The 23,707-nt window shown below is 45.7% G+C and overlaps 2 protein-coding genes across 13 annotated transcripts in view; both read right to left on the bottom strand.

Moving 5' to 3' along the window:
• Window positions 1-23,707, bottom strand: part of LOC132207180 (uncharacterized) — a 103,739-nt gene that overhangs the window by 45,094 nt on the left and 34,938 nt on the right. The gene's annotated exons all lie outside the window — the stretch shown is intronic.
• Window positions 1-23,707, bottom strand: part of LOC132207171 (uncharacterized) — a 63,230-nt gene that overhangs the window by 29,614 nt on the left and 9,909 nt on the right. Inside the window, exon 4 of one of the 12 annotated variants that reach the window (XR_009443351.1) lies at window positions 2,114-4,612. The exons of 9 other annotated variants lie outside the window; for them this stretch is intronic. Coding sequence is in view for 1 of the 3 variants with exons in the window: in XM_059642370.1 (XP_059498353.1) it covers window positions 21,997-22,333 (337 nt within the window). In the remaining 2 variants the exon portion in view is untranslated. Of the gene's footprint in view, window positions 1-2,113; window positions 4,613-9,112; window positions 9,854-18,531; window positions 22,334-23,707 lie in introns of those variants that run through there. 2 more of the 12 variants (XR_009443352.1, XM_059642370.1) reach the window with 2 other exon arrangements.

Below are 23,707 nucleotides of genomic sequence, written 5' to 3'. Positions count from 1 at the left end.
CTCAACCCTGTTCCACCATTCAGTGCTGTTCAGCCACCCTATACTGTCAAAGTGTCTTCAGCACATTGAATTGAGTTACGGCGAGTCTTAGAGTCATACAACATCGAGGCAGGCCCTTTGGTGCCCCATGTCTCTGCCAACCAACAAACACAAAGCCACACTAATCCCTTTTGGCTGCATTTACTTCAGAGACTATTATGTTCTGGCATTTTAAATGTTCATCCAGATGCTGTTTAACTAGTATGGATGTACCTGCCTCCACCACCCTCTAAGCTAGCACATTGCATATTTCTACCATCAGTCACTCAGAACAATCAAAATTGATGATGAGGAAGCAATGTAGAGAGAAGTCAGATTTTACTGGATCCAGGAAAATGAGGGAAAACCTAAATTGCATCTGGATGGCAACTCTCAGATTACCGTTCTGGTGCTGCAAGAGGAGTGAAGAATTGCAAACATTCAGCATGTTCAAAACGCCAAAGTAGGACAGTAGCTTAACTTCTAAATTCTAGAGGGAACGAAGCCACCCGCCAAAGGAAGCAAGCCAAATCGATTGGTAATAGCGAAAATGGCCAGAACAGGAAGCTGTGAATGGATATTCATTTCTGTGGAAGTGCCTGGCACTTTGGAGAACTTTTGAGAGGATTGTGGCAATACTTGTGATTCCTCCTTTTGGGAAGAATATAAGTCCCCTTTAGTTAAAGGGTTAATAGGACATTGTGTCAAGGGGAAAGACAGGAAATTGAGGAAATTTGATTTTTTTTTTCACCCAGTGGTGGGATGCAACATGTGGGAGGGTAACTGAAGCAGGAAATTTCTAAAAAAAAATTCTTAGAAGACAACCTTAGAAAAGGAGGAGGAGAGGGGGCCGAATTGAGGTATACAAGATAATGAGAGGCATAGATAGAGTTGATAGCCAGAGACTATTTCCCAGGGCAGAAATGGCTAACACGAGGGGTCATAGTTTTAAGCTGGTTGGAGGAAAGTATAGAGGGGATGTCAGAGGCGGGTTCTTTACACAGACAGTTGTGAGAGCATGAAATGTGTTGCCAGCAGTTGTGGAAGCAAGGTCATTGGGGTCATTTAAGAGACTGCTGGACATGCATATGGTCACAGAAATTTGAGGATGCATACATGAGGATCAACGGTCAGCACAACATCGTGGGCTGAAGGGCCTGTTCTGTGCTGTACTGTTCTATGTTCTACGTTCTATGTTTAACCTGAAATGTCATATTGTCCAATTGTTACTCAGGGAATTAAGTATTGAACGGGAATGCATAGGATGCTCAGTAATGGCGTCTATGGATCTGTTCAGTGTGCTTGTTTTTTTTCATCAATTCATTTCCTTCCAGTAAAGATTTCATTTTGTTAATAATGTGAAATCTTGTACCGCAGTTCTTAATGTCAAACCAGGTTTTGGGGCTTTCTATTTGAACGTTAATGGTCGCCAAGTAGTGGGTAAAATAATTTCCTTGCAAATTTCCTTGTAAAATCAACATTTCAACAACAGTTTGCTTTTCCTGTACAAGTATACGCTTTGCCTAAGCTTCATGATGTACGAAGGCAGGATTGAGAGACAGTAACTTGCTTAAAGCTGTTTCCTGACAAACAAACATGTCATATACATGCTTGTGAGGGTATTAATCACTCATTAACTTAACAATACAGCAATTCAGGCAGGAGGGTTAGAGGGGATGTGTGGAAAATCTTTTTCACCTTCAGGATGATGGAGAATATGGAACTCAAAAACTGTAAGGGTGGGAGAGGCAGCAACTTTCATCACATTGAAGGAGGATTTAGGTGGAAAGCTTGATGCTACAGACAAAGTGGTGGGAAAATGCGATTGGAATATTTAAAGAGTTGTTTTTGACCAGCATGGACGTGATGGGCCAAAGGGCCTGTTTCTCTGTTGTAGACCTCACTGAGCCAAATGGGTTTTTACTCAAAGCCGCAGTCTCTTTTGGGCCATTAATTTATTGTTGAATTGAATTTATTGCAAACAAGTCAAAAAGGCCAGTTTTTAAAATATTCTGACACAAAGCATCTCGCTCGCTCTCTCTCTCTCTCTCTCTCTCTCTCCCCCTGCCTCACATTGCCAGGGACAATGGTTCAATTGCACTCTTTGGCGACTGTTTGTGTGGAGCTTGTACATTCTCCCTGTGTCTGTGCGTGTTTCCTCCGGGTGCTCCGGTTTGCTCCCACAGCCCAAAGATAGGCAGTTTAGGTGGATTGGCCATGCAAAATTGTCCATGGTGTTCAGGGATGTGTAGATTAGGTGGGTTAAAGGGGGATGGGTCTGGGTAGGTTGCTTTGAATGTTGGTATGGACTTTTTGCGTTGAAGGCCCTGTTTCCACACTGTATAGATTCCATGATCTATGAAATATCATGTGGACAGAATAGGTGCATTTAAGGCAAATAACATGAGAGTAATCAATGGAATAATGCACTGAAAATCCTGGCAGTTCGAGACTGGGAGGGGATCAGTGGTGATCAACAACGCAAGGTCAATTTTCACTTCGAGAGACTAATTACAAGCTGGTAATTATACGCATTTGTTTGGAACTCTTCTCAAAATGTCTGGTCTTGTCTGTTTCAGATCACCATTGTTCATCCGCAGTTCTTTGTTTTATGTTATGACTCTGGAGATGCTTCGCATGAAAATTGCACAAGAACAGTTCAAAGGACAACAACCCTTCCTTCAGTTGGAGAGATACAAAATGATGGAGTTTCCCTTTTGAAGAAATTCAGTTTGACAGGAAGTTGGTGGGAGCTACTCAATGCCACTGCTGTTCTGGGGAAAGTAGAGAGAGGTGCAGGGTTTCCGTTTGATCGAAATACTGTTGGGAAACTACATGATCTGCTTCAGTATCTGAGGAGTGGTGAATCATGCTGAACATTGTACAATTTTTGGCAAACATCCTACTTCTGACCTTACAACAGAGGGAAGCTCATCGATGAAGCAGCTGAATTAAACATATTGAACAAAGCTGCATCATGAATGATTCAGTTGGTGTTCTGAACATTGAATTGAAAGGTGAGAGGGAGTTACATTATTAAATTGGAATGTTATTAAGATGAAATTGATATAGGTGAGATAAAGCAAAATAATTTAAGTTTATAATTAACAGAATGAATCTTTGACTGCCTCAGGAATCCTTCTGACAATTTCAGTTTTATTTTCAGAATTCTAATTTTTATGCCACACTAATTGAAATAAAAATTTAAATTCAGACAGAGCTTTAAGGAGCTAGGAAGATGTGATTTTCCAAACCGCTTCACATTCTACCTCACAGTTTCTCTCCAGTTCGGCAATTCAACAGGCAGATCACCAGCAACTCCTTAAAACAACTAGGGATGGTTAGTAATTGCTGGCCATGAGTAAATTTTAAAAAGGACGCTATGTCTCAGGGAGATCGATATATACAGGGCTAATATGTGATGTACATTCAGCTTTTCTTCTCTCAAATGAACACTATGTTCCTCAGACTTATAACAGCATGTTATACAGCTTTACAGAATTGACAAATTGTCACGGTGTAAATTATTTTTTGAATTGATTTCAAATACACCTTATGCACTTTAAACATTCCATTTACATGTACAGTCAGAATTTCTTCATGCAATCATGTAGCCACGAGATCTGTCATGACTACTAACCCCTCGGTAATGGTAAACTTGCCACAGTGCCACTCTTTTTGTCAGGGAGAGAAATGACTTGTGGTGGGTTTCATCTGAAGGTCAGCATGCCTCAAGTGAGGGGTGAGGGGGAGAAGGTGAGAACTTTGCAGTAACCTCAGCTGGCTGTGGGAATTGAACTGGTTAGTGTGACTCTGCAGGACAAGTTAACAGTCCAGCCAACTGAGCTAGATTTAGCCACAGTGTGTAAACCGGCTTGAAGGGCCTATAGGCTCTCACTTCCACGCACTGTTTCTGTGCTGCCTGCTCAACAAAGTTGCCTGTTTTTTGATGTTAGCAATAACTTTTTGCCAGAAAATGCATTGGCAAACGGCATGATAACTTGTGTTGCCATCTCATTTCCTGTTTCACCTTGTTCAAACTGCCTGTTATCTTCCAACCAGTCAGAAATCAACTCACAGATCTCAACATCCAAATATCGGGTGAGAATTTTGTCGGAAAATGTTTGCTTCTCCAATCCTTCTTGCAATTGGTGAGTAGTAGGTCCTCTCAGTTTGTGCTTTTAACTCCACAAAGATGGCTTTAAGTAATGAGTTACTTTGCATAATTCAGGAACTGGTCAATTGTGGAAGTGCATCAAAAGAATTTAGTTCGCTGCCACTTTTTAATTTAGTCAATACCTTCAATTATTGTAGCCCAGTATTTTGAAAGTGAAAACTTAGTGTTTATCCCATTGATCTACATTGTTTTCTGACAGTTAATAACAATTTTTACAGGGGAATGAGGAGAAACAGTGAATTCATCAAGGTTAACTACTGTAAAGCAAAAGAACATAACAAGGGATACCTGTATAGATAAATAATCCTGAGTGAGTGTGTAGTTGGCAAGATCAAATTCAATTATATGCAGGAAGGGGAGAAAGCTGTCTTTGGAACCCGCTGGAGGAACTTCAGTTCTGGTGAAACGAGAGTTGATCTGTGTTTTTATGAAGAGAGAGAAGTCACTTGGAAATGACTGCACAATTTGCAACTGTGATAGGAGAAATTAACTGAATGGTTCAAGGGAAAAGGCATGCTGATGTTTGGTCAAGGGGAAGATAAACTGACTCAGAAATTGAGGGGCAGAATGGGAGTGAATGATGTCGTGGGGCAGGCTAAAGTGAATTGGACTCATAGAAACTTCTCGACAGCGAAGGAAATGTACTGGCATGATGAAATATATTTGAATTGAGGCAGACTAGACTATAGGAATACTTGTGGGAGGGAAAGGGGGAGTGAGGTGTTGGTAGAAATGAGTGGAAGGCATTTCTGAGGTAGTCACATTCCTGAATCTGCATCAGTACTATTTGAGCAGCATCAAATCAGCCATGAGCCTATTGAATAGTGGAACAAACTCAAAGGGCTGAATGGCCTCCTCTTTCAACAAATTTGGAAATATTACCATTTGCAACATCATCCAAATCATTATCAAAGTTGTGTAGAGTTATGGGCCTGGTCCTTGTCACTGAATCTGAGTAATCAAGTCAGAGCCATTGAGTCATGCAGCACAGAAACAGGCCCCTCAGCCCACCTGTCTATGTTGACCAACAAACTGACCCTATTTTTCTGCACATGTTCCTGGCTGACTAAGTCCTGGCATTTAAAATACTGTCCAGATGCTTCCGAAATGTGAGAGCACCTGCTTCCACCACCGTCTCAGCCAGCACAGTCCATATTTCTACCGTCCTTTGGATGAAAAATTGTTTCCTCACAACCACGAACTGCTCACCTTTAACTTATGCTGTCTGGTCTTCGACTTGCCTGCCATGGGGAAAAGATTCTCACAATCTCCTCTGTCTATGCCTCTCATATCTTTGCGGACCTCAATCAGATCCCCCCTCTGCTCCAGAGAAGGCAAACCCAACATATCTTGTCTCTGTGAGGCTGGATGAACACAGCAGGCCAAGCAGCATCTCAGGAGCACAAAAGCTGACGCCCCGGGCCTAGACCTATGAAGGGTCTAGGCCCGGGGCGTCAGCTTTTGTGCTCCTGAGATGCTGCTTGGCCTGCTGTGTTCATCCAGCCTCACATTGTATTATCTTGGAATTCTCCAGCATCTGCAGTTCCCATTATCTCTGATATCTTGTCTCTCCTCAGAACTGAGACTTTCCAGCCCAAGCAACATCCTGGTGACTCTCCTCCACACTCATTCTGTTTGTTATAATGTCCTTGCAATAGTGTGGTAATCTGAACTGCACACAGTATTCCATCTGTAGTCTAACCCATGTTTTATAAAGTTGCAACAGTCTCCTCTTCTCCTATGTTCTCCAACCTGGCAAATGAAGCCAGGATTATCTACATTTTCTTCTGACAGAGTTAATAACAATTTTTAAAGGGAAATGAGGAGAAAATGTGAATTCATCAAGGTTGACTGTGTGAAGCAAAAGAAAATAACAAGGGATACATATAGAGATACATAATCCTGACTGAGTGCGCAGATAATCCTGCATGGCTTCTTCACCACAGCCTGCCTGTGCTGATATCTTCAATGATTTCTAGATCATGATGTTTCATGGTTGTAACATCACGTGAGGAGAGCTTGCCTCCTGATCATGATATATTCTTTTCTTATCTCTGCTTTCTCTGTATGGAGCAATTTCAAAATCTTCCAGTTCAATCCACCCTGTCCCACAGGCTGAGTAATTTGTGATCATATTATTCAATACATCCAATCTCTTCCGGTGCAATTACATTTGTTGGAATCCTGTGTGGGATTTGGTTGAAAGCCTTCTGATAGGGTAGGTGATGGCCGGGTGGTATCAGCGCTGGACTATTAAACCAGAAACCCAGCTCATCTTCTTGGGACCAGGGTTCGAATCCCACCAGGGCAGGTGGTGGAATTCGATTCAATTTTTTTTAAAAAAAGCCTCGAATTAGGAATCTATTGATGACCATGAAACCATTGTTGATTCTTGCAAAAACACATCTGGTTCATTAATCCCCTTCAGGGAAAGAAATCTGCCATCCTCACCTGGTCTGGCATACATGCGACTCCAGACCTACAGCAATGTAGTTAACTCTCAGTTGCCCACTGAAGTACCAATCGCTACAGAGTCTCAATGAAATGAAACCAGACGGATCATCGAGCATTAACCTCAGCACTGGAGAAGACAACGGCAGAAACAGCACTGTTGATCCTGCAATGACTTCCTCACTGCCAACTAGGGGCTAGTGCCAAACTTGGGAGATGTGCCTCACAGACACGTCCAGTAACAACCTGACATAGTCATACCTAAAGAATCATAACTTACAGACAATGTCCCAGACACCACCATCACCATCCCTGGGTATGTCCTGTCTCACCGAAAGGACAGGCCCAGCAGAGGTGGCCGCACAGTGACATACAGTAGGGAGGGTGTTGCTCAGGGAGAGCTCAACACTGACTCCAGACCCCATGACGTCTTATGGTTTCAGATTAAATATGGGCAAGGAAAGCTCCTGATGATGACCGTATACCATCCTCCTTCAGCTAATGAATCGGTACTCCATGTTGAACATCACTTGGAGGAAGCACTGAAGATGGCAAGGACACAAAATGCACTCTGAGTGGGGGATTTCAATACCTACCACCAAGAGTGGCTCGGCAGCAGTACTGCAGAGCGAGCTGGTCAGTGCCCAAAGGACATCGCTGCCAGGCTGGATCTGTGGCAGGTGGTGAGGGAACCAACAAGAGGGAAAAGCATACTCGGTCTCATCCTTACCAACCTGCCAGCTGCAGTTGCATCTGTCCATGACAGTATCGGTAAGGGCGACCATCGCACTTGTGGAGACACAGCCCCACCAGCACATTCCATTGTATTGTGTGGCACTATCACCATGCTAAATGGGACAGACTTTGCACAGATCTAGCTACTTGTGACTGGGCATCTATGAGGCACTGTGAGCCATCAACAGCAGCAGGATTGTACTCCAGCATAATCTGTCATCTCATGGCCAAGCATATCCCCCAGTCAACCATTACCATCAAGTCATGGGATCAACCCTGGTTCAACGGAGTGTGCAGGAGGGCATGCCAGGAGCAGTACCAGGCACATCTGAAGATGGGGTGTGAACTTGGTGAAGCCACCAAACAGGAATACTGCTCACTAAACAGCAAAAGCAGCAACTGAGAGAGAGAGCTAAGCGATCCCACAACCCACAGATCAGATCTAAGCTCTGCAGGCCTGCCACATCCAGTCATGAATGGTGGTGGGCAATTAAACAGCTCACTGGAGGAGGAGTCTCCACAAATATCCCCATCCTCAATGATGGAAGAGCCCAGCACATCTGTGTAAAAGGTGAGGCTGAAGCATTCACAGCAATCTTCAGCTAGAATTGGCAAGTGGGTAATCCATCTCAGCCTCCTCCAGTGGTCCCCAGCATCACAAATACCAGTCTTCAGCCAATTTGATTCTCTCCATGTGATAGCGAGAAACTTTGGAGACACTGGGTCCAGAAAAGCCTACGGGCCCTGACAACATTCCGGCAAATGTACTGCAGGCTTGTACTGCAGAACTTGCCAGTCCCCGAGCCAAGCTGTTCCAGGACAGTTACAACACTGGTATCTACCCGGCAAAGTAGAAAATTTCCCAAGTTATGCTCTGTACTCAAAAATCAGGAAATATGCAACCCGGCCAGTTACTACCCCATCAGTCTACTCTCAATCATCAGGAATTGATGGAAAGTGTCATCAACAGTGCTATGGAGCAGCACCTTCTCAGCAACAGCCTGCTCAGTGACGCCCAGTTTGGGCTCCACCAGGGCCACTCAGCTCCTGACCTCATTACAGCCTTGGTTCAAACATGGGCAAAAGAGCTGAATCCCAGAGGTGAGCTGAGAATGACAGCTGTTGACATTAAGGCTGCATTAGACTGGGCGTCAAGGAGCCCTGGCAAAGGAACCAGTGGGGATCGGGGGCAAAGTCTCCAGTGGTTGGAGCCATACGTGACACACAGAAAGATGGTTGTGGTTGTTGGAGGTCAATTATCTCTGCTCCAGGACATCTCTGCCAGAGTGCCTTAGCATAGTGTCCTCAGCCTAACCATCTTCAGCTGCTTCACCAATGGCCTTTCCCACCTCATAAGGTCAGAAGTGGTGATATTCGCCACTGTTCATTACCATTTGTCACTCCACAGATACTGAAGCAGTCTGTGTTCAAATGCAAGAAGGCTATGGCCATCACCAATAAGAGACAATCTATTCACCACCCCTTGACATTCAATGTTGTTACCATCACTGAACCCTCCACCATCAACATCCTGGGGGTTATCATTGAGCAGAAACTCAACTGGGCTGAGCACATGAACGCAGTTGGTACAAGAGCTGGTCAGAGCTGAGACTACCACAGTGACTCACTTCTCTCCTGACTCCTTCAAGCCTGTCCACAATCTACAAGACACAAGTCAGGAATGTGATGGAATACTACCCATGTGACGGGATGAGAGCAGCCCCAACAACACTCAAGAAGCTTGACAATAACCAACACAAAGGATCCCGCTTGATTGGCACTACATCCACAAGCATCCACTCCCTCCACCACCGACAGTCAGTAACAGCAGTGTGTACCGTCTGCAAGATGCACGACAGAAATTCACCAAAGATCCTCTGACAGCACCTTCCAAATCCATAACCACTTCCATTGAGAAGGACAAGGGCAGCAGACAGATAGGAACACCACCAGCTTCAAGATCCCCTCCAAGCCACTTACCACCCTGACTTGGAAATGTATCGCTGTTCCTTCGCTTATGCTGAGTCAAAATCCTGGAATATCCTCTGTAATGGCACTGTGGGGCAACCCACAGCCGTTGGATGGCAACAGTTCAAGAAGGCAGCTTCCAACCACCTTCTCAAGGGCAACGAGGGGTGGGCAAGAAATACTGGCCATCCTGCGATGCCCATGTCCCACAAATGAATTAAAAAAAAATCAACTCTCTTTTTCTCATTTACTGATGGTGTAACTAATATCATCAAAATCTCCATCAGTTTTACCAAGCACGATCGCCTTTTAATGCTGCCTTGTTGGCTCTGTCCCATATATTCAATCTTCGATTCCTGTTCATGTACCAGGTTCTCTCGAACAGATTCTAACATGTTCTCTATTGTGGTCACCAAGCTAACGAAGATCTCCATTGTCCCATTTTCATCACTATCCAAGAGGTTACATTGGACACCTTCAAGTCAGCATGACCAACTTCAGAATCTGCAGTTAGGAAAGAATAGCCAAAAATGTGCCAATTATGTTTCTGGCAGTCCCTTAATCTGCTTGATTTCACCTCACAAAATGTTATATATCTTTAGTGATCCTTCATTAGATCCACTGTTCCCGTTGAACGTTTATACATTAAAAGAATGTACAACCGTTGTGGAACCTGAAGTAAAAACTGAAAGACCTGTGAAACCTGAAGTAAAAACTGAAAGACCTGTGAATGCTGTAAATCGGGAAAACACCAGACTTCACGTTTCGGGTCCAGTGATCCTAGTCAGTTCTGACTTATTTCTTCACACATGCTGCTGACTTGCCGAGCACTTCCAGCAACTTACAGTCTTGTTTTGGAGCCTGAATTATTTGTTTATAGAATTGCCTATTTCCTATTGACTATTTTTGTGTATTTTTAAACTTTCCTTCAGATGACCTCTTCTTTTATATTTATATTTTCCTTTGTTCATCTTAAAGCTGAACAATGTCACATTCAAACTTAACCAAAATTGCGACATTATGGTCACTATTTCCTAAATTCTATGATGTTACAATCACTATTTCCTATGGGCTAATCTGAAGAACAGGTATTCATGAATCCTTTCTCATTACAAAATACCAAATCCTTATATGATCCCAGATTGGTGCCTCAATGTGATAGTCCAGGAAAACATCTTGTATACACACCTGCCATTCATCCTCCACCACATTAACACTGACTTGATAATTGAGTCTCCAAATGCAGTGCTCATTATTATTTTATTATCGAAAAACAGTCCCTGGGTGTATTCCGGAGAGGAGACCTAGGGTACAGGCGCATGGTGCTTGAAAGAGAAGTCACAGGTACACACGATGGTGAAGGTGGTGTTTGGCACAGAACATTCAGTATAGGAGTGATGTCATGTCGTGGCTGTAGAGGACGTAGGTGAGGCCAGTTTTACAATGCTCCTCCAGCTGAAGGAGGATGATGGCTCGGTGACGTCGTCTCGTCCCGACATTTTGAGGATCAGCAGATCCTTCTACGCCAGACTGTAGGACGCGAAGCCCATGGACAGAACGGCCTCTGAGTGGTTCCTGTCATCTATCACGAAGATCTTGGACAACGGCACTGTGGAGTGGCTGGACCGGCCAATATCCCTGGATGAGCTGACCAGAGCCCTCAAGTCCTTGGAGAGGAATAAGACTCTCGGAAGCAACAGCTTACCGGTCGAGCTGTATTCCGCTCTGTGGGACCTGGTCGGCCAGGACATGCTGGAGGTGTACGATAGTGCGCTTCGGGCAGGGGCAATGTGCAAGTCCATGACGAAGGGCATCATCATCCTCATTTACAAGAGGAAGGGGGAGAGGGAAGAAATTAAGAATTGGCGTCCCATTTCATTATTGAACGTGGACTACAAAATCCTGGCCAAGGTAATAGCCAACCGGGTCAGGTCTGTCCTGGAGTCGGCAATTCACCCTGACCAAACCTGTGCTGTGCCAGGCAGGAAGATCGCTGAGAGCCTCGCGCTGATCAGGGATATGATCGCCTACATGCAGGACAGGAGGGTGGACACCTGCCTTGTCAGCCTGGACCAGGAGAAGGCCTTCGAAAGGGTCTCTCATGCTGACATGAGGGACATGCTCTCCAAATTGAGGTTCGGGGAGGGCAGCCGCAATTGGATCCGGCTGCTCTGCACCAACATCTTTAGCCTAGTCTTGATCAATGGGTGGGAATCAAACAGTTTTCCCATCAGATCTGGAGTCAGGCAGGGCTGCCCGCTCTCTCCTGCCTTTTTCGTGCGCAATATTGGGCCCTTGGCCAGAACATCAGGGAGGACATGAGCCTTAAGGGCGTGACTATCCCAGGCAGCGGAGGCCTTCAGGTCAAAACCTCCCTGTACATGGACGATGTCGCCGTCTTCTGCACCGATCTTCGGTCGGTGAGTACGCTGTTGGACATCTGCGGCCAGTTTGAACTGGCCTCGGGTGCCAAAGTCAATAGGGGTAAGAGCGTGGCCATGTTCTTCAGGAACTGGGACGACCGCTCCTTCGCCCCTTCACCGTCAGGACAGACTACTTGAAGGTGCTGGGTGTTTGGTTCGGTGGAGGTGGGGTGTGCACTAAGACTTGGGAGGAGCATATCACCAAACTGAAGCAGAAGCTGGACAGGTGGACCCTCCGGTCCCCCTCCATCACGGGTAAGAACCTGTTTGTCAGGTGAGAGGGGCTTTCGGTACTGTTCTATGTGGCGCAGGCCTGGCCTATTCTCTGGACCTGCGCCGCTGCAGTCACCCGGGCCATCTTCCACTTCATTTGGGGGTCGAGGCTGGATGGACCAGGTCCGCAGGGACACCATGTACAAAGACCTGGAAAACAGGGGAAAGGGTGTACCGAACGCTAACCTCGCCCTGATGGCTACCTTTGTGTGTGGCTGCATCAAGCTGTGCGTAGATCCTCAGTCCGCAAACACCAAGTGTCACTGCATACCAAGGTTCTACCTGTCCACTGTGTTGCGATGGATGGGCCTGGCCTCGTTGCCGCAGAACGCTCTGCGTAGTTGGACCGTCCCGTACCACCTGTCCTTCGTGGAGAAATTTTTGAAACACCTTTGACCACAAGGCCGCCAGGCAGTGGTCAGCACGTAATATCCTCGAGACCCTTCGGGAAAAGGAGAATGTGGATCCCGTCGTGTCGTTGCCCACGCAGACTGCCAAAGTCGATCAGCAGAATGCGTCATCACCAGAATTTTAAAAACAAGCACAAGGGCATTGCTTGGCTGGCGGTGAGAGGGGCTCTGCCGTGCAGGACCTTGTCAAAGGCCTTACTAAAGTCCATACAGAGTACATCCACTGCCCTCCACTTGGTTCCCTCTTTGAAATGCTCAAAAATTTGTCAGATGTGCCTTCCCGCACACAAATCCGTGATGACTATCCGTAATCATACCTTGACTGTGTTCATTGATCCTGTCACTCGGTATCCTCTCCAATAACTTGCTTACTGCTGATGTTAGGCTCACTGGCTGGAAGTTCCCTGGCTTGTCTTAGCTCCATCTCTTAAACAATGGAAAACATTAGCCACCCTCCAGTATCCAGAACTTCACCAGTGGCTAAAAATGAGGCTAAAATCTCAGCAAGGGAAGGGCCTCTGCAATTTCTTTCTGAGCTTCCCACAAAATCTGAGGATGGACTTTATCAGGCCTTGGGAATTCATCCATCTTAAATATGATCTAAGGCTGCAAACACTCACTCTCTGGTCATATATGTGCGGTACAAAATATCTCCACTTCCTTCCCTTATTTCCTCAGTATCCATGATTCTCTCCTCAGCAAACACTGAGGAGAAATATTCGTTAAAAATCCTCCTCTTCTGCTGTGGCTTCACACATGGACTACCAACCTGATCTTTAAGGGGACCTCCTTTCCCCAGCCAAGCTTTTAGTCTTAATATAGCCATGGAGCCTCTATAACCTTTTCTGCCAGATCCATTTCATGCCATCTTTTGCTCTTCTGATTTCCCTCTGATGTGTGCTTCTCCACTCTTTATAGTTATCTAGAGATTCACTTGAGCCTGATCGTTTAAACCCAATGTATGCCTTCTTCCCTTTCCTAACCAGATCCTCAATGTCCCTTGATATTTCAGCTCATCTGCCTCTATCATTTCTGTTGTCTGAAAGTGTGACATTATTAGTCTGTTCCTTTCAATCTGTGCTCTGTGAATGTGTGGGTGTAGTTCTCAATCCATGCCTGACAGTTTCTCCAAGAAAATGCATGAGTGTTGTTACTCGTACCTAAATGTCCATTCGGTGGTATCAATGTAAGAGTGCAGGCAGTACTCTGGACCTGCCAATTTCTGCTCTGTCAATACGTGAGTTTAGTTTCCGTTCGGCAGATGTGAGAATGTAGTTATCACACTGTACCTGGGAGACTTTTGTTCTGTGACTATTTGAGTTCAGGTGTCACGCAGTACCTGCCAGTTTTTGTAGTTTGTGAAAACGAGAGTGTGGTTTTAAATCTGTGACTGTCAGTTTCTCCTAAGTCAGTTTGTTTGTACAATTATCAGCACATTCCTGAAAGATTATGCTGCATGAACGTGTAATTGTAGTTATCATTCTGTCCATATCTGTCTTTGCCTCGTGAATGTATGAGTGTATGTACTAATTTTTCCCCATCAGTCTCCTGTCACGTGAAAATGGGTGTTTAGTTATCAATCTGTTTATTTTCATATGTGCTCTGCGAATGTTTGGCAGCAGTCATCACTCTGTATCTGTCAGGTTCTGCTTGATGAATAAATTTTAAGTCTATCCATGACAGTTTCTGTTATAAGAATGAGAGAATTTAGTTGTCACTCTATTTCTGCCAGGGTCTGCGATGTGAATGTCTGAATGCTTTTATCAGTTCTTTCCCTGTCAGTTTCTGTGACTGTGGATGCGAGAGTGTGGTTGTCAATTTATACTTGCCATTTTCTGGTATGTGATTATGAGAGTTTGGATATTAAACAGTGCTGGTCAGCTTCTGATGTGTCAACATTTGAGTGCAGTTATCAATCTGTTCCTGACAGTTTCTGCTATGCAATAGGTGGGATTGAAGCTATCTGTTTGTCATTGTCAGTATTTACAGTGTGAATGTATGAGTGTAGTTATCTATCTGTACATGTGAGATGCAGCTGACAAGATAATGTGAATGCAGTTTCCAATCTATGCCAGTCAGTTTCTGCTATGTTAAGATATGAGGTTAGTTATCAATCTATGCCTGTGAGTTCCTGTTCTGTGAATGTACGACTGTAATTATCAGTCTCTCGCTCAAAGATTCCTCAATGTGAAGATGTGAGTTTAGTTATCGATCTGTACACTGGACCTTAAATGTTAACTCTATTTTCTTCCTCACAGATGCTGCCAGACCTGCTGAGCTTTTCCAGCACCTTGGTTTTTGTTCCCGATTTACAGCATCCGCAAATAACAAGGCGTGGGGCTGGATGAACACAGCAGGCCAAACAGCATCTTAGGAGCATAAAAGCTGACATCTCGGGCCTAGACCCTTCATCAGAAAAAGGAGGAGAGAGAGAGGACTCTGAAAGAGATAGGGAGAGAGGGGGAGGTGGACTGAAGATGGACAGAGGAGAAGATAGGTGGAGAGGAGAGTATGGGTGGGGAGAGGTCAGTCTGAGGAGGACGGACATGTCAAGGGGGCGGGATGAGGTTAGGAGGTAGGAAATGGAGGTTCGGCTTGAGGTAGGAGGAGGGGATAGGTGAGAGGAAGAACAGGTTCGGCAGGCGGGGATGAGCTGGGCTGGTTTCGGATGTAGTGGGGGGGGGGAGGGGAGATTTTGCAGCTGGTGAAATCCACATCGATACCATTAGGCTGCAGGGTTCCCAAGCGGAGTATGAGTTGCTGTTCCTGCAACCTACGCATCGTTATGGCACTGCAGGATGCCCAAGATGGACATGTTGTCTAAGGATTGGGATGGGGAGTTGAAATGGTTTGCGACTGGGAGGTCCAGTTGTTATTGGCAAACCGAGTGTAGGTGTTCTGCAAAGCGGCCCCCAAGCCTCCGCTTGGTTTCCCCAATGTGGAGGTAGCCACAACGGGTACAGCGGATGCAGTATACCACATTGACGGATGGGCAGGTGAGCATCTGCTTGATGCGGAAGGTCATCTTGGGGCCTGTGATGCGGGTGAGGGAGGATGTGTGGGGGCAAGTGTAGCACTTCCTGCGGTTGCAGGGGAAAGCGCCAGGTCTGGTGGGGTTGGAGGAGAGTGTGGAGCAGACAAGGGAGTCGCGCAGAGTGGTCTCTCCAGATGGCAGACAAGGGTGGGGAAGGAAAAATGTCTTTGGTGGTGGGGTCGAATCGTAGATGGTGCAAATGTCAGTGGATGATGTATTGTATCCAGACGTTGGTGGGGTGGTATGTGAGGACGAAGGGGGATTCTCTTTTGGCAGTTATTGCGGGGGCAGGGTGAGGCTATGAGGTCATTCTCGACCACTGCGGGGGGAGCATCCGTAGTTCTTTCCATTTTTATTTTGTCCATTTAAGCTGTGTGATACAGAGAGTGAGGGTATCTATATGGGCCTTTCAGTTTCAGCTTTGTGAATGTCTGAGTGCAGATTTACTTTGCAGCTGTCAGTTTCTGCTCTGTGAATGTGAGAGTGTGTGTTGTCAACCTCGTCCTCACAATTTGTGCTGCGTGAATGAATGCAGTTATCTGTCTGTCTCTGCCACTTTCTGTTGTGTGAATGTGAGAGTGCAGGAATCAATCTGTACCACTCAGTCAATGCAATTGGAACGAGAGAGTGCAGGGATCACCCTATACATGTCAGTGTTATCATCAACCTGTTCCTGTCAGTTTCTGCTCTCTGGGTACCTGAGTATAGATGTCATTCTCTTTCAATCAGTTTCTACTCAGTGAATATGTATCTGAAATTATCAGTCTATCCACGACACTGTTTTGCTGAGTGAATGTTTAGACAATCGACGATAGGTGCAGGAGTAGGCCATTCGGCCCTTCAAGCTAATACCACCATTCATTATGATCATGGCTGATCATCCACAATCAGTATGCTGTTCCTGCCTTATCCCCATAATCCTTAATTCCACTATCTTTAAGAGCTCTATCTGTCCCTTTCATGAAACTATCCAGAGACTTGGCCTCCACTGCCTTCTGGGGCAGAGCATTCCATACATCCACCACTTTCTGGGTGAAGACATTTCTCCTCAACTCTGTTCTAAATGGCCTCCCTCTTATTTTTAAACTGTGTCCTCTGGTTCTGGACTCCCCCATCAACGGAAACATGTTTCCTGCCTCCAGAGTGTCCAAACCCTTAATAATTTTATACATCTCACTCAGATTCCCTCTCATCCTCCTCAACTCAAGTGTACACAAGCCCAGTCACTCCAATCTTTCAACGTATGATAGTCCTGCCATTCTGGGAATTAACCTTGTGAACCTACGCTGCACTCCCTCAATAGCCAGAATGTCCTTCCTCAAATTTGGAGACCGAAACTGCACACAATACTCCAGGTGCGGTCTCACCAGGGCCCTGTACAGCTGCAGAAGGACCTCTTTGCTTCTATACTCAATTCCTCTTGTTATGAAGGCCAGCATGCTATTAGCTTTCTTCACTGCCTGCTGCACCTGCATGCTTGCTTTCATTGACTGATGTACAAGAACACCCAGATCTCGTTGAACTTCCCCTTTACCTAACTTGACTCCATTTAGATCGTAATCTGCCTTTCTGTTCTGGCCACCAAAGTGGATAACCACACATTTATCCACATAAAACTGCATCTGCCATGCATCCGTCCACTCACCTAGCCTGTCCAAGTCACCTGTATTCTCATAACATCTTCCTCACATTTCATCCTGCCACCCAGCTTTGTGTCATCAGCAAATTTGCTAATATTACTTTTAATGCCTTCATCTGTATCATTAATGTATATTGTAAATAGCTGCGGTCCCAGCACCGAACCTTGTGGAACGCCGCTGGTCACTGCCTGTCATTCTGAAAGGGACACGTTTATCACTACTCTTTGCTTCCTGTCAGCCAGCCAATTTTCAATCCAAGCCAGTATTTTGCCCCCAATACCATGTGCCCGAATTCTACTCACTAATCTCCTATGTGGGACTTTATCAAAGGCCTTCTGAAAGTCCAGGTACACTACATCCACTGGCTCTCCCTTGTCCATCTTCATAGTTACATCCTCAAAAAAGTCCAGAAGATTAGTCAAGCACGATTTCCCCCTTTGTAAATCCATGCTGACTCTGCCCTATCCTGTTACTGCTATCCAAATAATTCGTAATTTCTTCCTTAATAATTGATGTCAGCATCTTTCCCACCACTGACTTCAGGCTAACGGTCTATAATTCCCTATTTTCTCTTTCCCTCCTTTCTTGAAAAGTGGGACAACATTAGCCACCCTCCAATCCGCAGGAACTGATCCTGAATCTATAGAATATTAGAAAATAATTACCAATGCGTCCACGATTTGTGGAGCCACCACCTTAAGTACCCTGGGACGCAGACCATCAGGTCTCAGGGACATATCAGCCTTCAGACCTAACAATATATCCAACACCATTTCCTGCCTAATATAAATTCCCTTCAGTTCATCCATTACCTTAGGTCCTTCAGCCACTATAACATTTGGGAGATTCGATCTGTCTTCACTAGGGAAGACACAAGGAAAGTACCTACTCAACTTCTGCCGTTTCCTTGTTCCCCATAATAAATACACCCGTTTCTGACTTCAAGGGCCCAATTTTAGTCTGAACCATTTTTTTTCTTTTCACATTCCTAAAAAAACATTTACTATCCTCTGTATTAAGATAATAAAATGTGAGGCTGGATAAACACAGCAGGCCAAGCAGCATCTCAGGAGCACAAAAGCTGACATTTCGGGCCTAGACCCTTCATCAGAGAGGGGGATGGGGTGAGGGTTCTGGAATAAATAGGGAGAGAGGGGGAGGCGGACCGAAGATGGAGAGAAAAGAAGATAGGTGGAGAGAGTATAGGTGGGGAGGTAGGGAGGGGATAGGTCAGTCCAGGGAAGATGGACAGGTCAAGGAGGTGGGATGAGGTTAGTAGGTAGATGGGGGTGCGGCTTGGGGTGGGAGGAAGGGATGGATGAGAGGAAGAACACGTTAGGGAGGCAGAGACTGGTTGGACTGGTTTTGGGATGCAGTGGGTGGAGGGGAAGAGCTGGGCTGGTTGTGTGGTGCAATGGGGGGAGGGGACGAACTGGGCTGGTTTAGGGATGCGGTGGGGGAAGGGGAGATTTTGAAACTAGTGAAGTCCACATTGATACCATATGGCTGCAGGGTTCCCAGGTGGAATATGAGTTGCTGTTCCTGCAACCTTCGGGTGGCATCATTGTGGCTCTGCAGGAGGCCCATGATGGACATGTCATCGAAAGAATGGGAGGGGGAGTGGAAATGGTTTGCGACTGGGAGGTGCAGTTGTTTGTTGCGAACTGAGCGGAGGTGTTCTGCAAAGCGGTCCCCAAGCCTCCGCTTGGTTTCCCCAATGTAGAGGAAGCCACACCGGGTACAGTGGATGCAGTATACCACATTGGCAGATGTCCTTTATAATCCTCTTATATTTTTGGCCAGTGTGCCTTCGTACCTCATTTTTTTCTCCATGTATTGCCTTTTTAGTTATCCTCTGTTGGTGTTTAAAACTGTCCCAGTCCTCCGGCTTCCCGCTCATCTTTGCTATGTTATACTACTTCTTTTTTATCTTTATACAGTCCTTAACTTCCCTTGTCAGCCACGGCCGACCCTGCCTCCCCATAGGATCTTTCTTCCTCTTTGGAATGAACGGATCCTGCACCTTCTGCATTATATCCAGAAATACCTGCCATTGTTGTTCCACTGCCATCCCTGCGAGGGTATTGAACCACTGAACTTTGGCCAGCTCCTCCCTCATAGCTCCATAGTTCCCTTTGTTCAACGCCAATACTGACACTTCCGATTCTCCCTTCTCCCTCTCAAATTGCAGATTAAAACTTATCATATTATGGTCACTACTTCCTCATGGCTCCTCTACTTTGAAGTCCCTCATCAAATCTGGTTCATTGCACAACACCAGACCCAGAATTGCCTTCTCCCTGGTAGGTTCCAGTACCAGCTGTTCCAAGAATCCATCTCGGAGGCACTCCACATCAAGCTGTATCTGTCAGTTTCAGTTACAAGAGTCTTGACAGTGCAGTTATTACAGTTTTTAATACATACTGATCAGGTACTCAACTACAACTGCAATCACGCCAATCCCCACTAATGGAGCTGCATCAAAACACTGTTCAAGTGAGCCATAACACACTGCAGCATCCAGAGCTGCGTAAAGCCGAGGAAGCACATTGACACCAACGACATAGGTAGGAAGAGAGATGGGGATTTAAGGCAGAAATTCAGGGAGCTCGGATGGAAGCTGAGAGCTAGGACGAACAGAGTTGTTGTGTCTGGTTTGTTGCCCGTGCCACGTGCTAGTGAGGCGAGGAATAGGGAGAGAGAGGAGTTGAACACGTGGCTACAGGGATGGTGCAGGAGGGTGGGTTTTGGATTCTTGGATAATTGGGGCTCTTTCTGGGGTAGGTGGGACCTCTACAAGGAAGATGGTCTTCACCTGAACCAGAGGGGTACCAATCTCCTGGGGGCAAAATTTGCTCAGCCTATTCGGGTGGGTTTAAACTAATTCAGCAGGGGGATGGGAACCAAAATTGTAGGTTGAGGATAGAAAAGGTTGAGAGTAGGGAGGTCAGAAATAAAGTTTCAGGGATGCAAGATGGCGCCGGCAAGCAAGAAGTTGCTTTGAAGTGTGTCTACTTCAACGCCAGGAGCGTCTGGAATAAGGTGGGTGAACTTGCAGCATAGGTTAGTACCTGGGACTTCAATGTTGTGGCCATTTTAGAGACATGGATAGGGCAGGGACAGGAATGGCTGTTGCAGGTTCTGGGATTTAGATGTTTCAGTAAGAACAGAGAAGATGGTAAAATGAGGGAGGTGTGGCATTGTTGGTCAAGGATTACAGTTGCAGAAAGCATGTTTGGGGACTCATCAACTGAGGTAGTATGGGCTGAGGTTAGAAACAGGAAAGGAGAGGTCACCCTGTTGGGAGTTTCCTATAGGCCTCCGAATAGTTCCAGAGATGTAGAGGAAAGGATAGCAAAGATGATTCTCGATAGGAGTGAGAGAGACTGGGTCGTTGTCATGGGGGACTTCAACTTTCCAAATATTGACTGGGAACACTATAGTTCAAGTACTATAGATGGGTCAGTTTTTGTCCAGTGTGTGCAGGAGGGCTTCCTGACACAGTATGTAGATAGGCCAACAAGGGGCGAAGCCACATTAGATTTGGTGCTGGGCAAGAGCCCGACCAGGTGTTGGATTTGGAAGTAGGTGAGCACTTCAGTGATCGCGATCACAATTCTGTTATGTTTACTTTAGTGATGGAAAAGGATATGTGTATACCACTGGGCAAGAGTTATAGCTGGGGGAAAGGCAATTACGATGAGATAAGGCAAGATTCAGGGAGCATAGGATGGGGAAGGAAACTGCAGGGGATGGGCACATTAGAAATGTGGCGTTTATTCAAGGAAAACCTCCTGTGTGTCCTACATAAGTATGTACCTGTCAGGCAGGGAGGAAGCTGTACGGCGCGGGAGCCGTGGTTTACGAAGGAGGTGGAATCTCTGGTAAAGAGGAAGAAGAAGACTTATGTTAGGATAAGATGTGAAGGCTCAGTTAGAGTGCTTGAGGGCTACGGGGTAGCCAGGAAAGACCTAAAGAGAGAGCTCAGAAGAGCCAGGAGGAGACATGAGAAGTTGTTGGCGGATAGGATCAGGGTAAACCCTAAGGCTTTCTATAGGTATTTAAGGAATAAAAGAATGACAAAAGTAAGATGAGGGCCAATCAAGGATAGTAGCGGTAGATTGTGTGGGGAGTCAGAGGAGATAGGGGAAGCACTCAATGCATATTTTTCAACAGTATTCACTCCTGAAAACAGCAATGTTGTCGAGGAGAATACTGAGATACAGGCTATTAGACTGGGTGGGATTGAGGTTCACAAGGAAGAGGTATTAGAAATCCTACAGAGGGTGACGATAGATAAGTCCTCTGGGCCGGATGGCATTTATCTGAGGATCCTCTGGGAAGCCAGGGAGGAGATTGCCGAGCCTTTAACGTTGATCTTTCACTCGTCATTGTCTGCAGGAATAGTGCCAGATGACTGGAGGATAGCAAATGTGGTTCCCCTGTTCAAGAAGGGGAGTAGAGACAACCCTGATAATTATAGATCAGTGAGCATTACCTCAGGTATTGGCAATGTGTTAAAAAGATTATAAGGGATAGGATTTATAATCATCTAGAAAAGAATAAATTGATTAGGGATAGTCAGCACGGTTTTGTGAAGGGAAAGGCGTGCCTCACAAATCTTATTGAGTTCTTTGAGAAGGTGACCAAACAGGTAGATGAGAGTAAACCTGTTGATGTGTTGGATTTCAGCAAGGCATTCGATAAGGTTCCCCACAGTAGGCTCTTGTACAAAATGCGGAGGAATGGAATTGTGGGAGATATAGCAGTTTGGATCGGAAATTGGCCTGCTGAAAGAAGACAGAGGGTGGTAGTTGATGGGAAATGTTCATCCTGGACAGCAGTTACTAGAGGTGTACCGCAAGGGTCAGTGTTGGGTCCACTGCTGTTTGTCATTTTTATAAATGACCTGGATGAGGGCGTAGAAGGATGTGTTAGTAAATTTGCGGACGACACCAAGGTCGGCGGAGTTGAAGATAGTGACGAAGGATGCTGAAGGTTGCAGAGAGACATAGATAAGCTGCAGAGCTGGGCTGAGAGGTGGCAAATGGAGTTTAATGCAGACAAGTGTGAGGTGATGCACTTTGGTAGGAGTAACCAGAAGGCAAAGTACTGGGGTAAGATTCTTGGTAGTGGCGACGAGCAGAACGATCTCGGTGTCCACGTACACAGATCCTTGAAAGTTGCCACCCAGGTTGACAGGGCTGTTAAGAAAGCATACAGTGTTTTAGCTTTTATTAATAGAGGGATCGAGTTCTGGAACGAAGAGGTTATGCTGCAGCTGCACAAAACTCTGGTACAGCCGCACTTGGAGTACTGCGTACAGTTCTGGTCACCGCATTATCAGAAGGATGTGGAAGCTTTGGAAAGGGTACAGAGCAGATTTACTGGGATGTTGCCTGGTATGGAGGGAAGGTCTTACGAGGAAAGGCTGAGAGACCTGAGGCTGTTTTCATTGGAGAGAAGAAGGTTGAGAGGTGACTTAATTGAAACATATAAAATAATCAGAGGGTTAGATAGAGTGGATAGGGACAGCCGTTTTCCTAGGATGGTGACAGCGAGCATGAGGGGGCATAGTTTTAAATTGAGGGGTGAAAGATACAGGACAGATGTCAGAGGTAGTTTCTTTACTCAGAGAGTGGTAAGGGAATGGAACGCTTTGCCTGCAATGGTAGTAGATTCGCCAACTTTAGGTACATTTAAGTCATCATTGGATAAGCATATGGACGTGCATGGAATATTGTAGGTTAGATGGGCTTCAGATCGGTATGACAGGTTGGCACAACATCGAGGGCTGATGGGCCTGTACTGTGCAGTAATGTTCTATGTAAGAACGCTGATACAGTGTCTACAGAAATGACGGGGTTACCTGAAAAGCGTAGTCCTTCAACACCTGCACAACAGACGACAAATGGATAACACAACACTTCCAGAGACACTGGTCTCCCCACCATACATGAAAAACATATCAGAAATGACCACCATATTACCCCGATCCAACAACCACAACTGACAGAACCAACGTTATTTGCGAGATATCGTGGACAGATGCCAAAAACATTACAAAGGCCAAACTGGTAGGAAGCTAGACATCACAATTCATAAACACCATCTAGCTACCAAGAGACATGGCCAACTATCACTCATCTCAATACACATGGACGAAGTGGGACACCGATTTGACTGGGACAACGTAGTCATCTGAGGACAAGTCAACCAAAGACATGCATGAGAATTCCTGGAGGCCTGATATTCAAACTGGAATGCCATTAACAAATGCATAGAGCAGGATCCCATATACCAACCACTGAGAAACAAATCCGGAAGTGATGTCAGCCACCCCAGCAAACTGCGGCACATAAACAGCCAGCAGGACACAACAGCAATGCATCACCAGAGGTGCACTGAAGGTATTATGTCGTATGGTGACAAAATGTCTGTAAACAAGCAACAACAAGCTTGTCAAGCAATTCAACAACAGCATGGTTATTAATCTGACCCCAACGGTTCCTGCAATGCAAGTGTGACAGCAGTTATCAATGGGTAGCTGCCAGTTTCTGCAATTTCAATGTCACTGT

This window comes from Stegostoma tigrinum, chromosome 44, assembly GCF_030684315.1.
Source record: "Stegostoma tigrinum isolate sSteTig4 chromosome 44, sSteTig4.hap1, whole genome shotgun sequence".
NCBI lineage: Eukaryota > Metazoa > Chordata > Chondrichthyes > Orectolobiformes > Stegostomatidae > Stegostoma > Stegostoma tigrinum.
Note: the sequence above shows the minus strand (reverse complement) of the source record. Positions and strands in the feature narration are given on the sequence as shown.